The 21,726-nt window shown below is 47.4% G+C and overlaps 1 protein-coding gene across 2 annotated transcripts in view; it reads right to left on the bottom strand.

The window, feature by feature from the left end:
- Positions 1 to 1,806: 1,806 nt before the first annotated feature.
- Positions 1,807 to 21,726, bottom strand: part of KCNH1 (potassium voltage-gated channel subfamily H member 1) — a 414,476-nt gene continuing 394,556 nt past the window's right edge. For both annotated transcript variants that reach the window (XM_060010022.1, XM_060010026.1), the window contains exon 11: positions 1,807 to 2,661. In XM_060010022.1, the coding sequence (XP_059866005.1) occupies positions 1,807 to 2,661 (855 nt within the window). The remainder of the gene's footprint in view (positions 2,662 to 21,726) is intronic.

Genomic DNA, 21,726 nt, shown 5'->3' with positions numbered 1-21,726 from the left:
CACTGAGCAGGACTAAAGAGAGCGGGTAGGCTCAGACAGGAGGCTTTCAGAAACACTAGCTATCTTTGGTAGGGCAGGCCCTGACCTGTCAGGTTCCCTTCAGTACTGAGGGACATCAACTTTGGGATCCAGGATCTCTACTGCAAAGCAATGCCAGGCAGAGGTGCTAAGGACGGGATTGCCACAGCATCACATGTGCAGAAGGTCAGTGCCCTAGACGATTCCATGCTGTCACTAATCATTCCAGATCACCTGCACTCCTAATTTCACTCTCTCAAAGCTGAGTTTTTAGAGCTGAACTTCCAATATTACTTATCAATTTTTAGGGTCCTGACCCCTCTTCTCCACTTTGTCTGGGAGAGATCTCTTTCCTTTCTCAGACACCACTGAAAGGAGCCCAAGCACACGAATAACCTGAACCCAGGGGACTGTGAGGCAGCGGACAGTCCCGAGCATCATGGCATAGGGACCTGGATGGCCCATAGGTGGCTCCGTGATCATCATTCTAAGCTCAGACCTTCCTCGTGGACCACTGTCCCGCAGCCACCTCTCTCCATCACTTTATAGAGACAGTCTGGAAACTCCTGCCTCTTTCTCTTTTTCCAGCTCCTGAAGCCACTACAATCACAGCCCTGCAATCTCATGGTTTCTCTTGAAGTCCTACTGACTTTAGTATGAAATAAAGAGATTAGCTTAAAAATAAGGCCAAGCACGGCTCCCGAGTGTCCTAGAATGAACCCATGCCGTGGACAAAATACAAACTTCTCTAGGGCAATCCCAACAAGAGTCATAATAGAAACACAGCACTCGCTACAATCATTTTTCTGAGGTCATGTGTGTGTGTCTGCTTTGCTAATAAAGCAAATCTGGGCTCATCACCCTTCCTGCCGATGCCCCATACCCTGAGGAATGCCACAGGAACACTTGGGAAGAGGTCAAGAAGGAAAAGAAGCAAAGGGCCTGTGTGATGAGGCCAGTGGCATGGAGCCGAGCTAGAGATTCATCCGGGGCCTCCAGGGCCCTCCCCTTCCACTATCCTATAGGAGCAGGGTGCAGACCATAGCCCAGAGAACCTCTGGATCGCCACTGCCCCTCTCCAGCTCTTACACTTGGCTCATTTCTTTTGGGAAAGGAGACCTGAAGCTTCCCGGCTCGAAGTGTCTACAGGAGGCACCCAAAGCACCTCAGCTGCTTTTCGGCCTTAACCGTTAGAGACAGAAAGTCGAAAGGCTCTACCCTCCCCTCCCTGTCCCTCAAGCTCCCCCTGTCCCGAGCTTGTTACAAATGACTACAGTAGGGAAATAGACGGTGACCTCAGACACAGGCTGTCCAAGGGCAGGGAATGCTGGGAACTCCCTGTGCCCACCACAGTCTCCGGCGGTCCTGGCGAAGGAGCCCAGCGTGGTAATATACACGAGGGGTTCTCGGTGCTCTCCCACCAATCCCCAATGGCTGCTGTTCTTTCCCGGTAGTTTTCATCTTTTACAAATATCATGGCAGTAAAAAATTTAAAATGAAGGAAAATACCCTTTAGATGGCGTGCCTCCTCTTCCAAAGTTGTGCAAAGACAGTTCAGATGCAGCTGCCGTCTTGCAGGGTGGTGGCACACTCCTCTTCCCGGACCTTCCCCCAGATAGAGAAAAGGAGAGAGCGTGCCTAAGCGACTGGTCCCACTTGGATTTTCTGTCGGGAAGAGGCTGCTTTGAAAGTTGTTGGTCACGTAGGTGTGTGTGGTAGAGGTGATGTCTGTAGGGCAGGAGGGTATAGGGTGTTTTGTCTTCGACTTGTTTTTTTCCAGCAGACCTCTCAGCTCGCTCCAAAAATGTCCCTCTCTGATTCTGGGGACTGGGGCCTCGATATTTCAAACAGCTCCTGAGGAGACTGAGAGGATCTTCTGGAAGTTAATATCCTGAGTATCTCAGAGAGCTGGTTCTCAATGTTCGTCATTTTGGTGTTCAAGGCCTTGATGTCCTCCTTCAGCTCATGTTTCACCTCCAGGACGGTGGCCTGCAGTGTCTGCTCAGGGATGGGGTAGAACGAATGCTTGACCTCGGCCAAGATGGGGCTCCGGTCCTGGGGGCTCCTGGCCTCGCCCACGCTGTCCAGACGCAGGTCGCTCTTGGTGATGCCGCTGTCACACGAGTCTGTCTTCTTGAGCGTGGCCTCACCGCTCGCCTTTGTCCTCTCGGGGAGCGTCTCCATGGACTCGGCCTTGGACACCTTGCTCCAGTCCTCAGCCTTCCCGCAGGAGTCCCTGAAGCGGGCCCAGCCCTTGCGCTTGGCCCAGTCACCCCCGCCGGCCTTGGGGCCCAGGCAGTCGGCCCCCGGCGGCGCCTGCAGCCTGGCGTGGTCCAGCCCTGTGGATGCGGCGGCCGCAGGGAAGGCCACGGGCGTGGCAGGGCTCTCGCGGACGGTGACGACGCTGGCCTTCACCAGGCCGTGGTGGGTGTGCTCGGTGAGGATGCTGCCCTTCTCCACATCCAGGTCGTCCAGGTCCCGGCCGCCCCTCTCCGCGGCCAGCCTGGCCTCCTTCTGCTGTCGGAACCTCTGGAAGAGCCGCCGGACAGGGTGGTCTGGCGGCAAGATCAGGGGGGCCTCGTTCTTCCGTTTCATGCGCTCTTCCTCCTCCCGTTTCACATCGCTGATCTTCCGGAACACGATCTGGAGGGACACAGAATGACACGTCCTGTTAACCCAGCTGTGGCATCAGCGAAGCTCGGCCCCTCTGCCCATCACAGGCCTGGTGTCCTGCTCCAGCCTTAAGGGAGGGGGCTCACAGTCCAGTCACATCCCTGCAAGACCTCCAGGTCCTTGCTCAGTGACTGCCATCACTTTCCTTTGCTGACCCTCGTTCCCACCTCTCCAACAGCAAGGAATTGACTCCTGCTGTCATCCTCTTCAACAGAAACAAACCCCCAACCTCTCCATCTCTACAGGCCGAGATGCCAAGTGGCCTCCTCCAAGGAGCCTGTCCTGGCCTCTGAGCCTGGGTCCCCTTTAACCCGTTCTGGCCTGCAATTCAGTATCACCTGGTAAGCTTTTCAAAAATCATTTCTCTGACCCCACCTCAGACCTACTGCACTAAAAGTCACTGTGGGACGCCGCCAGGAAGGAGCTGGGTCCTTGGTCCCGAGGAAGGCAAAGTTACATTGTTGCATCTTGCTTGCACTGCCCGGGAGTGCCGCGTAAGGCGCCACGCGTGCATCCCGTGGGTTGTAGGCGTAGCAATATTTTGTCACATGTACTGACACACACCAATCCAGGGCTGTTGTGTGGACCTTCTGGCCAGTATAAAGCCTGCCATATTCTGCTGCGTAGGGTCTTCCTTCCATCTTTCTTCAACTAAGCTGTGCTCCAATAAAGTGTGATACGAGAAGAATCTTGCGTGTGGTGACTCGTCATTCTGCTGGTCAGAAGCGGCTCGCCGCAAGTGGTGCCGAAACCCGGGAACTTCGTTGCACCCTGCATGGAGGACCGATTCAGAACTCGACACACGGAGTGAACCGGTAATCTTGCCGGTAAGTAGCTTCTCTGCCTTGCACTGTCTTGTTATGTGTGTAATGGTGTAAATCTTTTAGTGAAGGTCAGTACAAGTACATAATGGGGAATACTCATGTTAACCCCACGGCAAATTTTTATGAGCCGATACAGCTACTTTTACGGGATCGGGGGTTGACGTTATCTCACAAGACTATTGGCCGTTTACTGAATGATATAGATCAAGCAGCACCATGGTTTGGAGTTTCAGGTACTTTGACAATCCCTTCATGGGAGAAATTAGGAAAGGATTTGCACCGTTTTCAAGAGGAGGGTAAACTGTGCTGTGGGACTTTCCCTTTGTGGAATTTAGTTCGATTTTGTCTGAAGGAGGGAAAGTGTACAGACATAGTGAAACAAGCGACACAAGTTTTGCGCTCATATCAAGATAGTGCTTCTGAAGCAGGCAGTCATAAAGCTACAGATGATAGGCCTACAAAAAAAGAATTAGATAATAACGAGAAAGTGTGTGTTAAGAAAAAGTTAAAATCTAAACAACCAGACGCCCAAGAGACTGGGCGAGAATCATTGTATCCACTATTGTCTGGCTTGCAAGCCATGTATTTATCAGAGGATGAGGAGCTGGATCCTGCTGACGCTGCAGAGTTGGCAGAAGCTGCTGCAAAATATGAGGAGGAGCATTATGGCCCTTTTGGGGCTTCGTCCCCTGCCTTAGGGAGTGCTGCTCAACCTAGGCGTTCTGCGCCTTCCATTCCTCCCCCGAAAAGTACTTTTATTCCCCGCGAGGCTTGGTACCAAGTTCCTTTTTCTTCTTTGTCCAATGCATTTCCAGTATTTGAAGACCCGGCTACACGCCAGCGATATTATGATATGATAGATCATAAATTAATTAGAGATCTTGCAGAAGCTTCCAAACGAGATGGCATTTCTGCTAATTATACCATTATGCTTTTGCAACGGCTTACAAGGAATGCCTTGACCCCTACTGACTGGCAAGATATTGCTCGTGCGTGTTTAACGATGGGGCAATATTTAGACTGGAAGTCTATTGTTTCTGATTTGGCTCACAGTCAAGCAAGGGAAAATGCTGCAAATGGGCAGCCTGCCTGGAATGTAGATATGTTACTAGGCCAAGGACAGTGGATAAATAACCAGACTGTGTTCCCTGTACAAGTTTATAATCAAATAAATGAGATTAATATGCGTGCTTGGCGAGCCCTCCCAAATAAAGGGGAAGTGTCAGGGAATTTAACAAAAATAATACAGGGAGGCACAGAGCCATTTTCTGATTTTGTAGCCCGGATGATGGAAGCGGCGGGAAGAATTTTTGGTAATGTGGATGAGGCGATGCCTCTAGTGAAACAACTTGTTTATGAACAATGTACAAAAGAATGCCGCCGAGCCATTACACCTTTTAAAGGAAAGGACATTGAAATGTGGATGAAAACTTGCAGGGAGATTGGAGGCCCTTTATCTAATGCAGGGCTTGCCACCGCGGTAATGGCACCTTGCATAATGTAAGCGGGGAGGTTAAATTCGCTAATAAAAGTCAAATATATAAATTGAAATTACGTAATATACTAAATTCTTTGCATAATTATTCCAAGCCTGCAGCTGTGATATGTGTACAACCCCCTTTTATGTTTTTATTGTCTAATGATACAGAAGGATGTAATAAGGGCGTTTCTTGCTGGATTTCACAATGTTGGAATGGAACAATCGTACAGACTGCTGTAGTACTACGTATACCTACATTTGTTCCCATTCCAGTTAAGGCAGATCCCGCTACTTTTCCATTAGTTAATTTGGTGAGGCAGCGGCGGGATTTTGGGATTACTGCTGCACTCATAATTGCCTTAACTACTTCTGTGACGGCGGCCGCCACTGCTGCTGCAGCAATGGTGAATCAGGTACAATCAGCTGCTGTAATTAATGGTATAGTAAAGCAAACGTCGCTAGCATTAGAAAATCAGAATCGCTTTAATACACATTTACATGCTGGCATTTTATCTTTGAATCAACGGATGGATTTGCTGGAGGATGCCTTTGAAGAATTGTATGATATGCTTCAGCTTGGTTGTGTTGCTAAATTTAATCATCTTTGTGTTACTCCCTATAAAATTGTAGGACGCTTGAACCTAAGTAGACTGATTGGAGAATATTTAAAAGGAAATTGGTCCGAAGAAGCAGAGAGACTGCTGTTTGAACAACGACTACAGATTATTCATCTTAATACTACCGAGTTACACCCTGTTTCTTTTGGGAATTTTGCTTCATGGCTGTCCTCTACTTTTCTTTTCTTTAAAGAATGGGTAGGCATGGGGGCTTTTGGCATCCTTTGTGCAGTGGGGATTGCACTATGCCTATGGTTGGTGTGTCGTCTGAAACGTAAGTCACACACACAAAAGATCATGTTGATGCAAGCCTTGGTGGCCATTGAAAACGGCCAGCCTGCCGGTGCCTGGATCTCCCTGCTAAACAAGTCCTAGTGGTTGCCCCTGCACAGGATGGCCGTGAGCCATTGCACTCCTAGTGGGAGCCTCTGCGAAATCAGCCCTTGCACCCCGCGCTGTAAGCAGCATTGCACTATGGGAGGGTGATTTCTGCCGCCCATGACAATAGCCCTTGAACAGCCATGTCCCCTTGGGGGCAAGACTTGTACGGGCGACCGTCGTGTGGTCTAAGGACTTAAACAAAAAGGGGGAGATGTGGGACGCCGCCAGGAAGGAGCTGGGTCCTTGGTCCCGAGGAAGGCAAAGTTACATTGTTGCATCTTGCTTGCACTGCCCGGGAGTGCCGCGTAAGGCGCCACGCGTGCATCCCGTGGGTTGTAGGCGTAGCAATATTTTGTCACATGTACTGACACACACCAATCCAGGGCTGTTGTGTGGACCTTCTGGCCAGTATAAAGCCTGCCATATTCTGCTGCGTAGGGTCTTCCTTCCATCTTTCTTCAACTAAGCTGTGCTCCAATAAAGTGTGATACGAGAAGAATCTTGCGTGTGGTGACTCGTCATTCTGCTGGTCAGAAGCGGCTCGCCGCAAGTCACCAGATGGGAAGCCCTTGAATCTGTAACTTAAAAGGCTCTCCCGGTGATTCTGATGCACTGAAGTTCTACACCACAGTCCAGGGCAAGAAAGTTCAGCCGGGTTCCCAGGCAGGGTGATGGCTAAGGCTGCCCTTGTCATCTGCAGATCTGGACCCTACGTGAATGCAGTTGGCTGTGAAAAGTACACGCTGTTCTCACACAGAAGCCCTCCCTGTCGTCAGGGAGCTTACGGGAGAAGAAAGGCCCCGTGACCTTAATGTTACTTCGTATATTTCTTACGACGACACTGTAAAGCCACAGGGACACGTATTGTTATCCCCATTTTAGAGAAGAGGAGATCAAGGCTCAGAGTGGCCAAATGTCACATAACAGATAGGTCTCCTCTAAGACACTTGTACTCAAGCAGTTAAGCCCCAGACCCATTCAACGTCCAACAAGTTCTTCCTGACGATGACAATGCTTCATGCAGTGGATGGACAGCAGCCAACAATACCGTCTCAAGACTCTGGATCTGAGTGCGGCGTAAGCCACATATTACAGGGTTTCCCTTGCGCCGACATCCGATTATGGGAAAGCCCTGTAATTTCTGACTTATGTTGCGTGTAGCAGGTACACTCAGGGGCATGTCTGACTCATTCCATACCTGAACTTGTAAGAAAGAAGCAACCTGCAATAGGTCATTTTTTAAACTGTAAATGCTGGTTTGGGGACCAGAGGAATTGAGATCCTTGAGAAGTAGAGGAGAGGTCTGTGGGAGGGACAGGGGCAGCTTTTCCATCATCACAATCTGGACAGCCCTGTGCGGGCAGCCTCTGACCAGCCCAGAACCTGCCCCAGAGACTTGCTGCAGGACCCCCAGCTCTGGAGAGGCACGTGTGTTGGCAAGCTCAGAGCCTGGGCTTTGGGGTCAGACAGAATTAAGTCCCAGCTCTGCCAATTAGTTGTGTGATCTCAACAGGTATCTTAACTTCTGAGTCTCTGTTTCCTCCTTCAAAAGTGGGAAAAATCCCTCCTTTTCCGACTTGATGGAAAGCCAACAGAAGAGTACTTATGTGAAAGCACTGGCTAACTATGAACGCTCAAAACGAATCCTCCTGTCCCCACCATTTCAAGGCCTTTTTGTTTTCTAACCTGTAGACACATATCATATGTGACTCATTCTACCTCCTCCAGGAAGGCCCCGCCCCACCCCACCCGGGGCTCTCGGATGGCGCCACTCATTAGGTTCTCAGATATGACCGACAACGTTGTCATTTTATATAAAGTGCCAATAAATACAGAGGAACCCAGCAAACACTGAATTGCGTGCTTGATGCCAGTGATCAGTCAGCAGATCGTTGGCAGACTGGAGGCTCACCTGTCACGTGACTTCTCCATCAACGCTTCTGTCACTGGATGACTTGACACTAACGGGTGGGTAGGACGGAGCAGCCGCCCCTCTTGCCACCTGGCTAAATCTTCAAGCCACATTACTTGGGTCCCAGTGAGTGGCTTTCTGACCTCCACGGGACAGCATTTCTCCCAGCCCTGCCCTTATCCGTCTTCTGCCCTGCCCAGGGTTATGTAATTTCATAACCCTGTCTCCCCAGGTCCTTTTCAGCCATAGCCCATGTGCTCCTGTAGTCTGGATCCTGCAGATCCAAGCCATGGCGCTCAGGAGAATCCCATCCACTCTGAAGAGGAACCTAACTGAAGGCGTCATAGGGATGGAGGGATGATGGTAAGTACAGTGATCAGGACCTTTTCTGTCTGTCCTCCCGGTGCTCTGAGTTGGCAGTCTTCCACCTCCTTTCTCTGTTCTGGCAATGGACCCTGATCTCCAAGAGGAGTCCAAATCCTCCTCACACCAAGGCCCAACACAAACAGCGCCTCCTCCAGAAAGCCTTCTTTGATTTCATGGAGCTCTAAGTCATCCTCCCACCTCCCAACCCTAACGGCCCTTGCTGTGCTCACACCACTCTTCTGCCCTAATTACTATCTTGCGTCCACCTGTAGTAGTGATGCCATCTGTTGCCTCCCCTACTCACACCCCTTCTTAGAGAAGGGAGGAGGGGCAAAGGGGATAAGAAAGGAAGGTGGGACAGAGAGGAGGAATGAGAAAAAGAGGGAGGAAGGGAGAACATATGACAATGTGAATATACTCCAAAGAGATGATGGCGTTTAGAGCCGATTGCTCTGGTCCTGCCTTTATTCTGAAGGACATCTGATTCTTATCAATATCCCCCTTTTTACTTGAGCTCGTTTGGGTGGGGTTCTATTCCTTGCAAGCAACAATTCCCAAACAAGATACCAGTTACTTACGTCCACACCTTATGCCCTCTGAAGGCTCCCTGCAGGTCTAGCACTGTACTTTGCATGTCACATTGTGTCTTTTACTTTTTTTTTTTTTTTTTTTTTTTTTTTTTTTTTGCGGTATGTGGGCCTCTCACTGCTGTGGCCTCTCCCACTGCGGAGCACAGGCTCCGGACGCGCAGGCTCAGCGGCCATGGCTCACGGGCCCAGCCGCTCCGCGGCATGTGGGATCTTCCCAGACCGGGGCACGAACCCGCGCCCCCTGCATCGGCAGGCGGACTCTCAACCACTGCGCCACCAGGGAAGCCCCGTGTCTTTTACTTTTTAAAACTTTATTACCTACCCTACGAGAGCAGGGATTGTCTGTTTTGTTCGCTACTTCCAGCACTTAGAAAGTACCTGGCACCTAGGGGGTCCTCGATAAATATTTGTAGAATGGATGAAGAAATGAATGGGTGAAGAACAGATAAATATGAGTCAATGAATCAATGTCAGAATGTCTTAACCTGGAAAGATGCAATCACAGAGGTCATAATGTTATAAAAGGAAGGGATTGGCTCAGAACACACAGGGTCCTCTTAACAGCTCTCTCAACATCAAAGGTCAGGCGGCCCTTGAGACCGGAAATGAGATGTCTTAAGACTAAAGAGAAGTACTTCTTCAGATATTGAGGAGTCAACCCCAAACTTCCTAGACCAAGTGGTTGTACGGTGAAGTATGAAGTATACCAGTAGGCGCCCAAATGCTTAATATGCATCCACGGTGGATATGTGTGACGGGAAATGGTAGCTCCTCCTTGAGGGCGTGGAAATACTGGGCTCTTCAACCAAATGCCTCATGGGGGTCAGAATCCTGGACCAGGGGCCAGGGGCCTGGCCTGGGCAGCATATTCGGATGTTGTGGCCACATCATCAGTGGGGTCAGTTCAGCACTCACGGGCTGGGGCTCTCCTGGGGAGGGGACGTGCGTGTCTGGGTCTGTGCTGAGTCTTCTGAAGCTTCTTGGCTTTTCCTAAAGGATCATCTTGTGTGCCTGGGGTAGCCCCACCTGAACATCACTGGCTCATCCAATGGGAAGGTAAACTAGGGAACATCTTTCTGCCCTGCAGAAATGCCTGAGCCTGCCTTTGAGAATCAGCAAGTAAAATTAGCATTCCCCCAAGGGGACCAGAGCTGATGTGGTCTAACAGCTTTTCTAGTCTGAGGTCTAGGCCTCTGCTTACTAGCTTCAGCTGATTTTTTGGAGAAGTTAGTCATGGAGTCTTCATCTCCAGAGGCAGCTGTGACCAGGCATTTGACCAAGTATTTTAGATCTAAGGACAACTGCTCTTGAATTTTTATTTTATGTAAACTTGGATCTTCCTGTGGAAGACAGTCCGATGTCAATGGGAAGAGCCTGGACTAGGAATTGGAAGACGGGAGTGCTCATTTCAGCCCTGCTGGGCCCTGAGCAAGCCGCCCCTTCGCACCCAGTGGGACAACCACCTCCCTCAGCTCCCAGCAGAGTTGTGCCGGGTTTTCTTTCTTTCCATTTTCCTGTTACATATTGGGCTTCAATGTAAGATTTCATCCCAGGAAAGGATTCTGTGGCCTGAACTATCATTATGAAAACCACTGGATGAGGTCATCTCTAAAGTCCCTTTGAGAATGAACAATGAATGATTTTAATAATACAGTACTTTGTGTTGTGTTTTATAGCATATTCCACATACTCAAGTGCATCATCTCATTTAAGCTAAAGCTCCTGGGAGGTGTGCAAGGGCTTCCTCCACAATCTGACAGTGGAGGAGACTGGGGTTTAGTTGGTAGGGTGGCCTGCTCAAGGTCACGCAGCTAAGCAGAAACAGAACTTCAGGGTATTGGCCGGTGCTCTTGCCTTGACGTCACCTTTCTTCACATCAGTGATCCGTAGACAGGGGCCACATCAACAGAGAGGTGCCAGGGTCTGTCTGGAGAGGTTATTACCAGGGACCCCCACTAATCACCCACTGGGGAGGTCCAGCCCTAGACACAGGCTAACACTGGTCCAGGCACCACTGATGGGATAGGTCTGGATCCTCCCTAGCCAGACAGAGCCCTGCCAGCCCACAGGGGTGCCTGATGTGTTGGGCATGGGAGACCCATGCTGAATGCTGAGCAGCTCGTGACTGACTGTATATGGGGAGACAGAGAATGCCCCAGGGCAGAGGTGGCTGCTGTGCCTCACCCATCTATCTCCACATTCCTCTGAAGGCTCAGCAAGCAATGGCCTAGAGCCTGGGAGGCCGTTAACAAACAGTTGTTGAGCTGAACTGAATTGACACCCGGCTCTTCAATCTGCAGGGCTTCTTGAGCAGTTATTTTCAAGTTCGTCTGAAAAAGTAATCCCACTGGAAGCTGAGGTGAGTCAGGACCATCGATTGCCTCTTCTGGGTTGCAGTTAAGGAGGGCCCAGTCCCTCTTAAGACCAGACCAAGGGGAGGAGTCCCCTCAGGGTCACTGAGCAACAGGGTCCCTGCAGCACATGTAGGGGAAAGACAGCCCTGGGAGGGAAATGGACCACCTAGAGTTCTGACAGCACAGAGAACGGGAGTCCAGTTGCTTAAAAGAGCTTAGATTGGGGAGTAAAGAGATTTACATAATGTCAGTTCTCAGTGGTTTGCATAAATAGAGACTGACGTATGAATCAGAGAAAACCATAGATAAACCAAAAGGGATTTATTTTGGTTTTAATTGAATTCAGACGCATGGCCCAAATCTGAAACACACAGAGAACAGTAGAAAGAACACAGGCTTAGAGTGGTCCCAACTCTGCTGCTGACTGGCTGCTATGTGACCTTGGGCAAGTCATGTCCTTGCTTGGCTGGACCAGAACAACAGTTCTCAAATCTAGCTGCACTTCAGAACCACCTGGAGGAGGTGTTGTTATATACTGAGGGAGAATTTCCCGTGGCAGCGTCAGAAACTGGCATTTGCAACAAGATCCCAGGTGATTCTGACCCAGGCAGCCCAGGCCAGATCTGCTGACCAGGGACTCAGAACCCCAGGGCTGATGACTGGTGAGATCACTGCCACTCTGCTGTCCTCCGTGTGGGCACATGCTGAAGCACAAGGTGCTAAATGTGCCCGGAGTGGGGAGGGGGAGGGCGGAGTCAGTGGAGTCACGTGCAACATGAGCACAAGCTTTGGATCCCAGACAGACTTGGGATCATGGTCCCCAAGCCTCAGTTTCTTTGTAAAAGCAGATAAAGCTATTGATTTCATAGGGCTATCATGAGGATAAGGTTGCATAATATAAGTAAACTCTTAAGAAGAGTACCTGACATTTAATAGTTGCTGAGTAAATGTATTATGTATCATTCTTTGTGAGGACGACCCGTGAGATGATTCTAGAAGGATGAGCTGGAATTGGGAATAAAAGGTGCAAGATTTGGGCAAAGGGGCTCACACAGGGAAAAGCACATGTAATGACACAAAGGCAGAAAGGCCACCCACCAGAGAAAGATATCTTTGTGGTAGTAGTCCCAGTGGGAGGGGCTCACTTTGTTACATTTTTGACTTTGTTAAATGTGTGCTATCTCATGACATCCTCATAGCAGCCCCAGCAGGTGGGGAAAGTCTTTATCCTCATTTTTTAAATGAAGAAACCAAGCTTAGAAAGGGTAGGTGGCCACCTAAGGATACTCAGATAGTGGAGCTAAGATTCAAACCTCAGCCATCTGAGCCCCCATCCATGCCCACGTTCTAAGCCATTCTGCTAGGAAAATGCCTTGGTTTTAGGGAAAAGGGTGATTTTCTCTCACATATGTTGATAACCCCCATCCCTGCCCCACCACCTCTCTCCACTAGTTTCTTTTACTCCCAGTCCATCAGCAAGTTCTCTAAAGAATCCAGGGACAGAACTGTGAAGCAGAGAGATCGGGCCAAGGTGAGGGGAGAGGCCATGAGGCTGAGGCTCTCAGAGCTTTTAAGGAGAGGATTCACTAGGTACATTAGGACCTATTAGTGTGGTCCTTTAATTTATCAGGATAGGGGTGTGACTTAGCATGAGAGTCAGGCTTTGATTGGTCAAGGCAAGAAAGAGGAGCTGTAAGACACATGAGCTGAGTGTTTTGGTTACTGGGAAGACCTTGCCTCCTTGCACAGTGGTGAGGTCACCAGTTACCCTCAGGGCACGGCACCAGTTAGGAGGAACCGGAATGCAGAGGTCCCAGTGGACTTTATCCATGAAGAATCTAGAGGTTAGAGGTCCTCTGCTCTCAAGTGGCCTGGTCCGTGGCTCTCAGAGTGCGGCTCACAGGCCAGTCCCTCCCACTACCATGCAACATCTGCACTTTCTTCTGGCATTAATCAAGAATGGCCTTGTCCCTTAGGGACCATGACCATGATCCCTTAGTGACATTCCATGAGGAGTGGCATCATCTCATTCACTCTTGTAAGGGCCCCCACTGAGAACTAGAGGATCAGCAAGGTGTTCTGTTGACAGACTGGCCTGTGTCTGAAAGACTCCTACAGATGCACCTGTTCCTGTCTTCAGGAAGATTCAAACCCAAGAGGAATGAGGATCTCTCCTTCTCAAAGCCACCAAGTGAAGCAGATACATCCCTTGTTTGCTGCTCAGAGAAGAGATGGCACTGCTGTGTGGGAGCCACTGGCCTCTGGCCTTTCACTAGGGCCACATTTGCCACTCTCTTCCTTGCTTTGTGCTCCCTCAGCGTAGGAGACTGAATTACAGACACCAAAAGATACGTCCACCCGAACCTCAAAATGTGATGTTACTTGGCATAAGGGTCTTTGCAGATGTAACAAGTTAAGAATCTTAAGGTGAGATCATTCTGCATCAGGGTGGGCCCTAAATCCAAAGATAAGTGTCCTTCTTAGAGACAGAAAAGAGAAGACATGAAACACAGAGCAAAAGGTCATGTGAAGACAGAGGTAGATACTGGAGTTTTGTAGCTACAAGCCAAGAAATGCCAAGGATTGCTGACAGCAACCAAAAGCTAGAAGAGAGGCATGGAACGATTCTTTCTCAGAGCCTCCAGAAGGAGCCAACCGTACAGACAACTTGGTTTCAGACTTCTGTCCTCCACAACTGTGAGAGAATAAATTTCTCTTGTTTTAAGCCACCCAGATGGAGACAATTTGTAATGGCAGCCCTAGGACTCGGTTCCTTTACGGCTTCTTCTTCCTCCATCCCCTAAATGCGGTCCTCCCCCAAAGCCCTGCCCTTTGCTCTCTGTGCTCCATGAGGTCTTTCTGCTTCAATGCTCACCTCACCTTCATGCAGCTAAGAGCCAACAGAGGTGCTGACGAGACTGGTACAGACGCCCACCCTGCTGTGACCCTGAAGAAATTTCTTGATCTTTCTAAGCCTCAGTTGTCTTCTCAACAAAAATTCCTACTTCCAACCTTGCTGCAGTGATGCAGTGAAGTGACACTTGTGAGAAACCTCTCCCTCCCTTCACATTCACAAAGTAATGTTGCTTTTCACTCCAGCCCCAACTCTAAACCTGAATTCTCCCACACACAGCATGGCTATATCGACGTCTCGTAGACCTTTCAACTTCTCCCAGCCAGAGCAGTCTCTCTTCCCACCCGTCTTTCCTCAGTGTGAGCCAAGTCACCAATCAAGCAGGAAGAAATGGGGCCAAATGTGGAGCTGGTGACACGCCTCTCCCATCAGAGTTGCTCCAGTGCTAAGACAGGTAGACCAGCGTTCAGCCTCCAACTCTCCCTCAACAACACCTCCCCCCTGTCTAGGGAAGCACTAATCATGACCTTTGAAATCAGGTTAACACTATGCTGTCTCATGATTCCATAGGAGAACTTAAGAAAGTGGAAGATGCAAAGAGCTAGGACAAATAATCCTAAAATTTATACGGAACCACAAAAGACCCAGAATTGTCAAAGCAATCCTGAGGAAAAAGAACAAAGCTGGAGGCATAGCCCTTCCAGACTTGAGACAATGCTACAAAGCTACAGTAATCGTGGTGTGAGCACAAAAACATACATATAGATCAACGGAACAGAACAGAGAGCCCAGAAACAAACCCACACACCTACAGTCAATTAATCTACAACAGAGGAGGCAAGAGTATACAATGGAGAAAAGACAGGCTCTTCAGCAAGCGGTGTTGGGAAAGCTGGACAGCTACATGTAAATCAATAAAATTAGAATGTTCTCTCACACCATATATAAAAATAAACTCAAAATGGTTTAAAGACCTAAATATAAGACATGACATCATAAAACTCCTAGTGAGAACACAGACAAAACATTCTTGGGACATAAATTGTAGCAATATTTTCTTAGATAAGTCTCCCAAGGCAAAAGAAATAAGAGCAAAAATAAACAAATGGGACCTAATCAAACTTAAAACCTTTTCCCATTAAAGGAGATGATCAATGAAACGAAAAGACAACCTACAGAATAGGAGAACATATTTGCAAACGAGGTGACCGACAAGGGCTTAATATCCAAAGAATACAAACAGCTCATACAACTCATTATAATAATAAAAGAAAAAACCCCTCAACCCATCAAAAAAATGGGCAGAAGACCTAAACAGACATTTCTCCAAAGAGGACAGATGGCCAACAGGCACATGAAAAGATGCTCAACATCATTAATTATCAGAGAAGTGCAAATCAAAACCACAATGAGGTATCACCTCACACCTGTCAGAATGACTTCATCAAAAAGTCTCCAAGTTATAAATGCTGGAGAGGGTGTGCAGAAAAGGGAACCCTCCTACACTTTTGGTGGGAATGTAAATTGGTGCAGCCACTATGGAAAACAGTATGGAGGTTCCTCAAAAAATTAAAAATAGAGCTACCATATGATCCAGCAATCCCACTCCTGGGCATATACCCTGAGAAAACCATAATTCAAAAAGACACATGCACCCCAGTGTTCACAGCAGCACTATTTACACTAGCCAAGACATGGAAACAACCCAAGTACCCATCAACAGATGACTGGTTTAAGAAGATGTGGCATACACACACACACACACACACACACACACACACACACACACAATGGAATATTACTCCATTAAAAAGAATGAAATATTCCCATTTGCAGTAACATGGATGGATCTAGAGAATATCATACTAAGTGAAGTAAGTCAGATAGAGAAAGACAAATATTATATGATATCACTTACATGTGGAATCTAAAAAATAATACAAATGAATCTATATACAAAATAGAAACAGACTCAGACAGAAAACAAACTTACGGTTGGTTACTAAAGGGGAAAGAGAGTGGGAGGGAGAAATTAGGAGTATGGGATTAACAGATACAAACTACATAAAATAGATAAGCAACAAGGATTTACTGTGTAGCACAGGGAACTATATTCAATATCCTGTAGTAACCTATAATGGAAAAAAATATATATATATATATACACATACATCTGAATCGCTTTGCTGTGCACCTGAAACTAACACAATATTGTAAATCAACTATAATAATCTAAAAAAAAGTGAAGATGAACTGCGACTTGCAGAAATCGAACCCACCAAATACTTCCCTGTCTGAGGGTTCAGCTCATTGCCCTCCACCCTCTTCAACCTTCTACTCCTGCACAATCCTGCTTATCATGGCTTTGGAAAGTTGGGACCAGGTTTATCTCCACCCTAGGCATAGTCTTCTGAATATTCCTTTTGCCTTCGGCCTGGAAAACGGGAAAGGGTCTGTCCTGAAAACAGCAGCAAGGGGAGCCCAGCGTCGGGAGAGACAGGCGAGCGCTGAGACTTGACGTTTCATCACCACCTTACATCCGAGTGACTCTCCAGCGCTTCTCCCTTCCTCAGCTGAGCCTTCAACACAAGTAGCGGCTAACACCAACCAGGCATTCAACAAAGGACCAGATATTGGGCTAAGCACTTTGTACACATCTGTGACTCACTCCTCACAGCCACCCGGTGAAGTGGATACGGAAGTCATTCACCCAGGCAAGGCTGCACCTGATGTACTCTGGATTACCTCTGCAGTTTGTCCTTCTCACCGCCAAAAGAGGACAATAATTAAGGAAAGATCCATCCACCTCCCACCCCCAACATCTGGTTGGCTGCATTCTCTTAATTTTTTTCTGGGTTAAAGAATCGGATACAAAGCATATATTTGCATAGTTGTAATTCCACTCTTAAAAATTGTCACTTTCTACCAAAATGGACAAACAACTGAGAATTCTGAGAACTTGTATGTTACTGAAGAGTTGGCTCTGACATCACTGTCACCGTCCCTTGTGATCTGTGCCACCCTGTGGCATGTGACTGGGCTACTGTGACACTCATCGTTTCAGCCAGCAGATCATACCGTCCCACGCACAAAGCACTAGAGCAAAGAATTCGATTCAAGCAATTGTCTAGTTTTGAAACATGATGGTTAGAACAATTTCACTGGATTATTCTAGGGTTTGACTCTCCCAATAAATAATTTTCTGTTGCACTGTTAAATTTCCCATTTCTTATACTAGGATGCTGACTTTCAGAGCCGTCAAATGCCTGACCCCCAAGCAGGGTGCCTTCCCACTGCTCCATCAGGGCGCAGCCGCTCAGCTTCCAAGGAAACTTGCCGGTTCTGCCCTCCTTGAGAAAGCATCCACTACCGTCCCACTCACATCTGAACTCCAGACATTCAGCACACCTGGGCTATACGGTGAAGCCTCCCACCCGCCTCACGGGAGAGGGGAGAGGTGGTGTGGGACAATCCCAGAGTGAGGACCAGTTCTCTCCCTGATGTGCACTCGGGTACATGTGCCTTCTCGCGAGCTCTCAGCAGAGCAGCCCTGAACGAAGCGATGGGACTCATCTGGAGAGCTAGTCCCGTTTGCCCCTATCCCTGGGGGGTGTTTCAGTGATGGGGATGCGGTGGGGAGGAACTGGGAGCCCAGTTGGGAGGAATCTTGCATTCCCCACAGGGCCGTGCAGAAGCAAGAGCGCCTGGGTGGGGGTGGGGAGTAGAAAGAGTGGTCTGGAGACGGGCTCCCCGGAGGTGGAGGGCTCTTAATGATAAGGGAGAGGGTTATTGGCTCCCTGAGCTTTTCCTTTTGAGGCCTAGTCCCCTCCCCTATGGAATATGGGGTGCATGTGTAAGAGGGGTGACTAGAGGGGGTCTCCTCCATCCTCACACTTGCATTCTCTGCCCGTGCAGCACTGCGTTACAGCGGGGTCTCTGCCCCAGTAGCTCCACTGCCTTCCTAGGCCAGGACAGAGGTCTCCCTGTCCCTGCTAAAGTGTGGGCACCATACCCCAGCTCTAGAGTCACGCCTGGTCCCACAATGACCACCGAGAGTCGGGGCTCACTCAGGAGGGGTGCACAGGAGGGAGCAGCCTGGACCACGTAGCAAGGTGAGCCCACCCAAGGGCTCAAGCAGCCTTCTCTGCAAACACCATCAGAAGTAGAGGAGGCCAGAGCTTGAGTCTGCGTTCTGTTTTCTCACAGAATCCTCTTCCAGCACTGTATGTAGAGCCAGCTAACCATGTCTGAGTCATACCCCAGCCACAACTAGCCGAGAAACTTTCCTCTCTGAGCTGTATTTTCCTCATTTGCAAGCAAGCTGAAGACGCTAATGCTTGCTTTGGCTCTCAGGCAGCGCTGGTGCAAGGTAGACTGCTGTACACACAAGCTACATCAGAGCTACATCTCAATTATTCCCGTGTAACCTCCCAGCAGGGGAGGCCATCTCCGAGCTTTGCCCCAGGGGCCACAAGAACCTTTCTCTTTGTGCAAAGCACAAAGGGCAGCAAGGTTTAAGAAATGACTGGGTAGGGCTTCCCTGGTGGCGCAGTGGTTGAGAGTCCGCCTGCCGATGCAGAGGACACGGGTTTGTGCCCCGGCCGCTGAGCCTGCGCGTCTGGAGCCTGTGCTCTGCAACGGGAGAGGCCACAACAGTGAGAGGCCCGCGTACAGCAAAATAAAAAAAAAGAAATGACTGGGTAAGGGGGGTGGGGTGTTTGGACAAATTGAAGGGAGGGAGACCAGGTAGAAAGCTGTGACTCTAGCTAACGACAGGTATGGAGGGAATGACCCAGGGAAGCAGAGGAAAGGGCAGATGAAATGAAACATGGCTTGCTTCTAGACAGGCATGCCAGGTCATGGTAAAAGAGAAATGGACATGATCTGTAAACTCTGAATCTCAACCTGTGGCCTCACCGACACCATGTTCCCAAGGGGCATTTGCAGCACTGTGGACATCTCCAAGAAACACATGCTACCGATTCCTCTGTTGTCTCCCACCCTAGGAAGCCGGATGAAACCATCTGTAAGCCATGAGGCTACCTTTAGTCCTATCAGAGGCAGTTTTAGTAGCCTGCCTGTCCATGCCTCCACTCCCAGGGGCCCCCACTCACCCCACTGGCCTTTCAGGGAGAAGGGTCACAGTGGCCCCATTCTCAGAAGAAATCATTAGAGTAGAAGAAAACTTGGGGAGACCAGCCCTAAATGGCACCTCTTAGAGACTGAAGAGCTTTTAACCTCTCCCCACTTCTCATCAAAAGCTCCATCCTTGAAGCACATGGCCCAACTGTGTAACTCAGAGCTCCTTCACTTTGGCAATGCCTTGTGGGAGGAAGCCTAGAGTCACCCACCTCCCCTGTCCCAGCAGTGGTTATCATCTGGGAAGAGGGCCAGAACCACCTGATGATCTTTTAAAAAATAGATGTCTATGAGAAATGGATAAATTCTTAGACACATACAATCTTCCAAGACTGAATCATGAAGAAATATAATCTGAATAGACCAATTATTAGTAAGGAGATTGAATCAGTAATTTTAAAAAAACAAACAAAAAAAAACTCCCAACAAACAAAAGTCCAGGACCAGATGGCTTTACAGGTGAATTCTACAAACACTCAAAGAAGATTAAATACCTATCCTTCTCAAACTCTTCTGAAAAGTTTTACTAGGCCAGCATTACACTGATACCAAAACCAGAGAAGGACACCACACAAAAGGGAAATTACAGGCCAAAATCCCTGATGAACATAGGTGCAAAAATCCTCAACAAAATATTAGCAAACTGAATTCAACAACACATTAAAAGGATCAGACAACATGATCAACTGGGATTTGTTCTAGGGGTGCAACGGTGGTTCAATATTCACAACAATCAACGTCATACACCACATTAACAAAATGAAGAATAAAAATCATAGGCTCATCTCAATAGATGCAGAAAAAGAATTTGGAAAAATTCAATATCCATTTATGATAAAACTCTGAACAAAGTGGTTATACATGGAATGTACCTCAACATAATAAAGTCCATATATGACAGACCCACAGCTAACATCCTACTCAAATGTGAAAAGCTGGAAGCTTTTCCCTTAAGATTGGAAAGAAGACAAGGATGCCCATTTTTGCCATTTTTATTCAACATGGAATTGGAAGTCCTAGCCAGAGCAATTAGGCAGGAAAAAGAAATAAAAGGCACCCAAATTGGAAAGGAAGAGGCAAAACTGTCACTATTTGTTTGTGGATAACATGATTTTATATATAGAAAACCCTAAAGAATCCACCAAAAAAACTGTTAGAACTAATAAATGAATTCAGTTAAGTTTCAGGGTACAAAATCAGCATACAAAAATCTGTCCCATTTTTATACACTAATAATGAACCATCATAAACCAAAATTAAGAAAACAATCTCATTTACAACTGTAAAAATATAAAGTACCTAGGAAGAAATTTAAGAAGGTGAAAGATCTGTACACTGAAAACTATAAGATATTAATGAAAGAAATTGAAGAAGACAAAAAAATGGAAAGATATACCATGCTCATGCATTGGAAGAAATAATATTGTAAAAATGCCCATATTACCCAAAGCAATCTACAGAATCAATGTAATCCCAACCAAAATTCCAATGGCATTTTTCACAGAAATAGAACAAAAAGTCTTAAAATTTATATGGAGCCACTGAAGATCCCAAATAACCAAAGCAATCTTGAGAAAGAACTATAATCTGGAAGCATCACGTTTCCAGACTTCAAACTATATTACAAAGCTACAGTAATCAAAACAGTATGGTATTAGCATAAAAAGAGACACATAGATCAATGGAACAGAATAGAAAGCTCAGAAATAAACTCACACATATATAGCTAACTAATTTATGACAAAGGAGGCAAAAATGGAGAAGGATATCCTCTTCAATAACTGGTGTTGGGAAAATTGGACAGCTACATGCAAAAGAATTAAACTGGACCAGTATCTTACACCATACACAAAAATTAACTCAAAATGAATTAAAGACTTGAATGTAAGACCAGAAACCATAAAATTCCTAGAAGAAAACATAGGTAGTAAGCTCCTTGACATCACACTTGGTGATATTTTTTTGAATCTGACTCCAAAGGCAATGGCCACAAAAGCAAAAATAAACAAATGGGACTACATCAAACTAAAAAGCTTATGTACAACAAAGGAAAAGATCAACAAAATAAAAAGGAAACCTACTGCATTGGAGAACATATTTGCAAATCATATATCTAAAATGAGTTAACATCCAAAACATATAAAGAACTCATACAGCTCAATAACAACAAAGCAAACAATCCAATTAAAAAGTAGGCAGAGGACCTGAATAGAGATTTTTCCAAAGAAGACATACAGATGGCCATCAGGCACATGAAAAGATCTTCAACATCACTAATCATCAGAGAAATGCAAATCAAAACCACAATGAGCTATCATCTCACACCTGTCAGAAGGGCTATTATCAAAAGGACAAGAAATAACATGTGTTAGCGATGATGTGGAGAAAAGGGAACCCTTGTGCTCTGTTGGTGGGAATGTAAATTAGTGCAGTCACTATGGAAACAATATGGAGGTTCCTCAAAAATTTCAAAATAGAACTATGATATAACGTAGGCATTCCACTTCTGAATACTTAG

This window comes from Delphinus delphis, chromosome 1 (genome assembly GCF_949987515.2).
Source record: "Delphinus delphis chromosome 1, mDelDel1.2, whole genome shotgun sequence".
Lineage (NCBI taxonomy): Eukaryota > Metazoa > Chordata > Mammalia > Artiodactyla > Delphinidae > Delphinus > Delphinus delphis.
The sequence above is the reverse complement of the archived record's forward strand: the minus strand, read 5'-3'. Positions and strand labels throughout refer to the sequence as shown.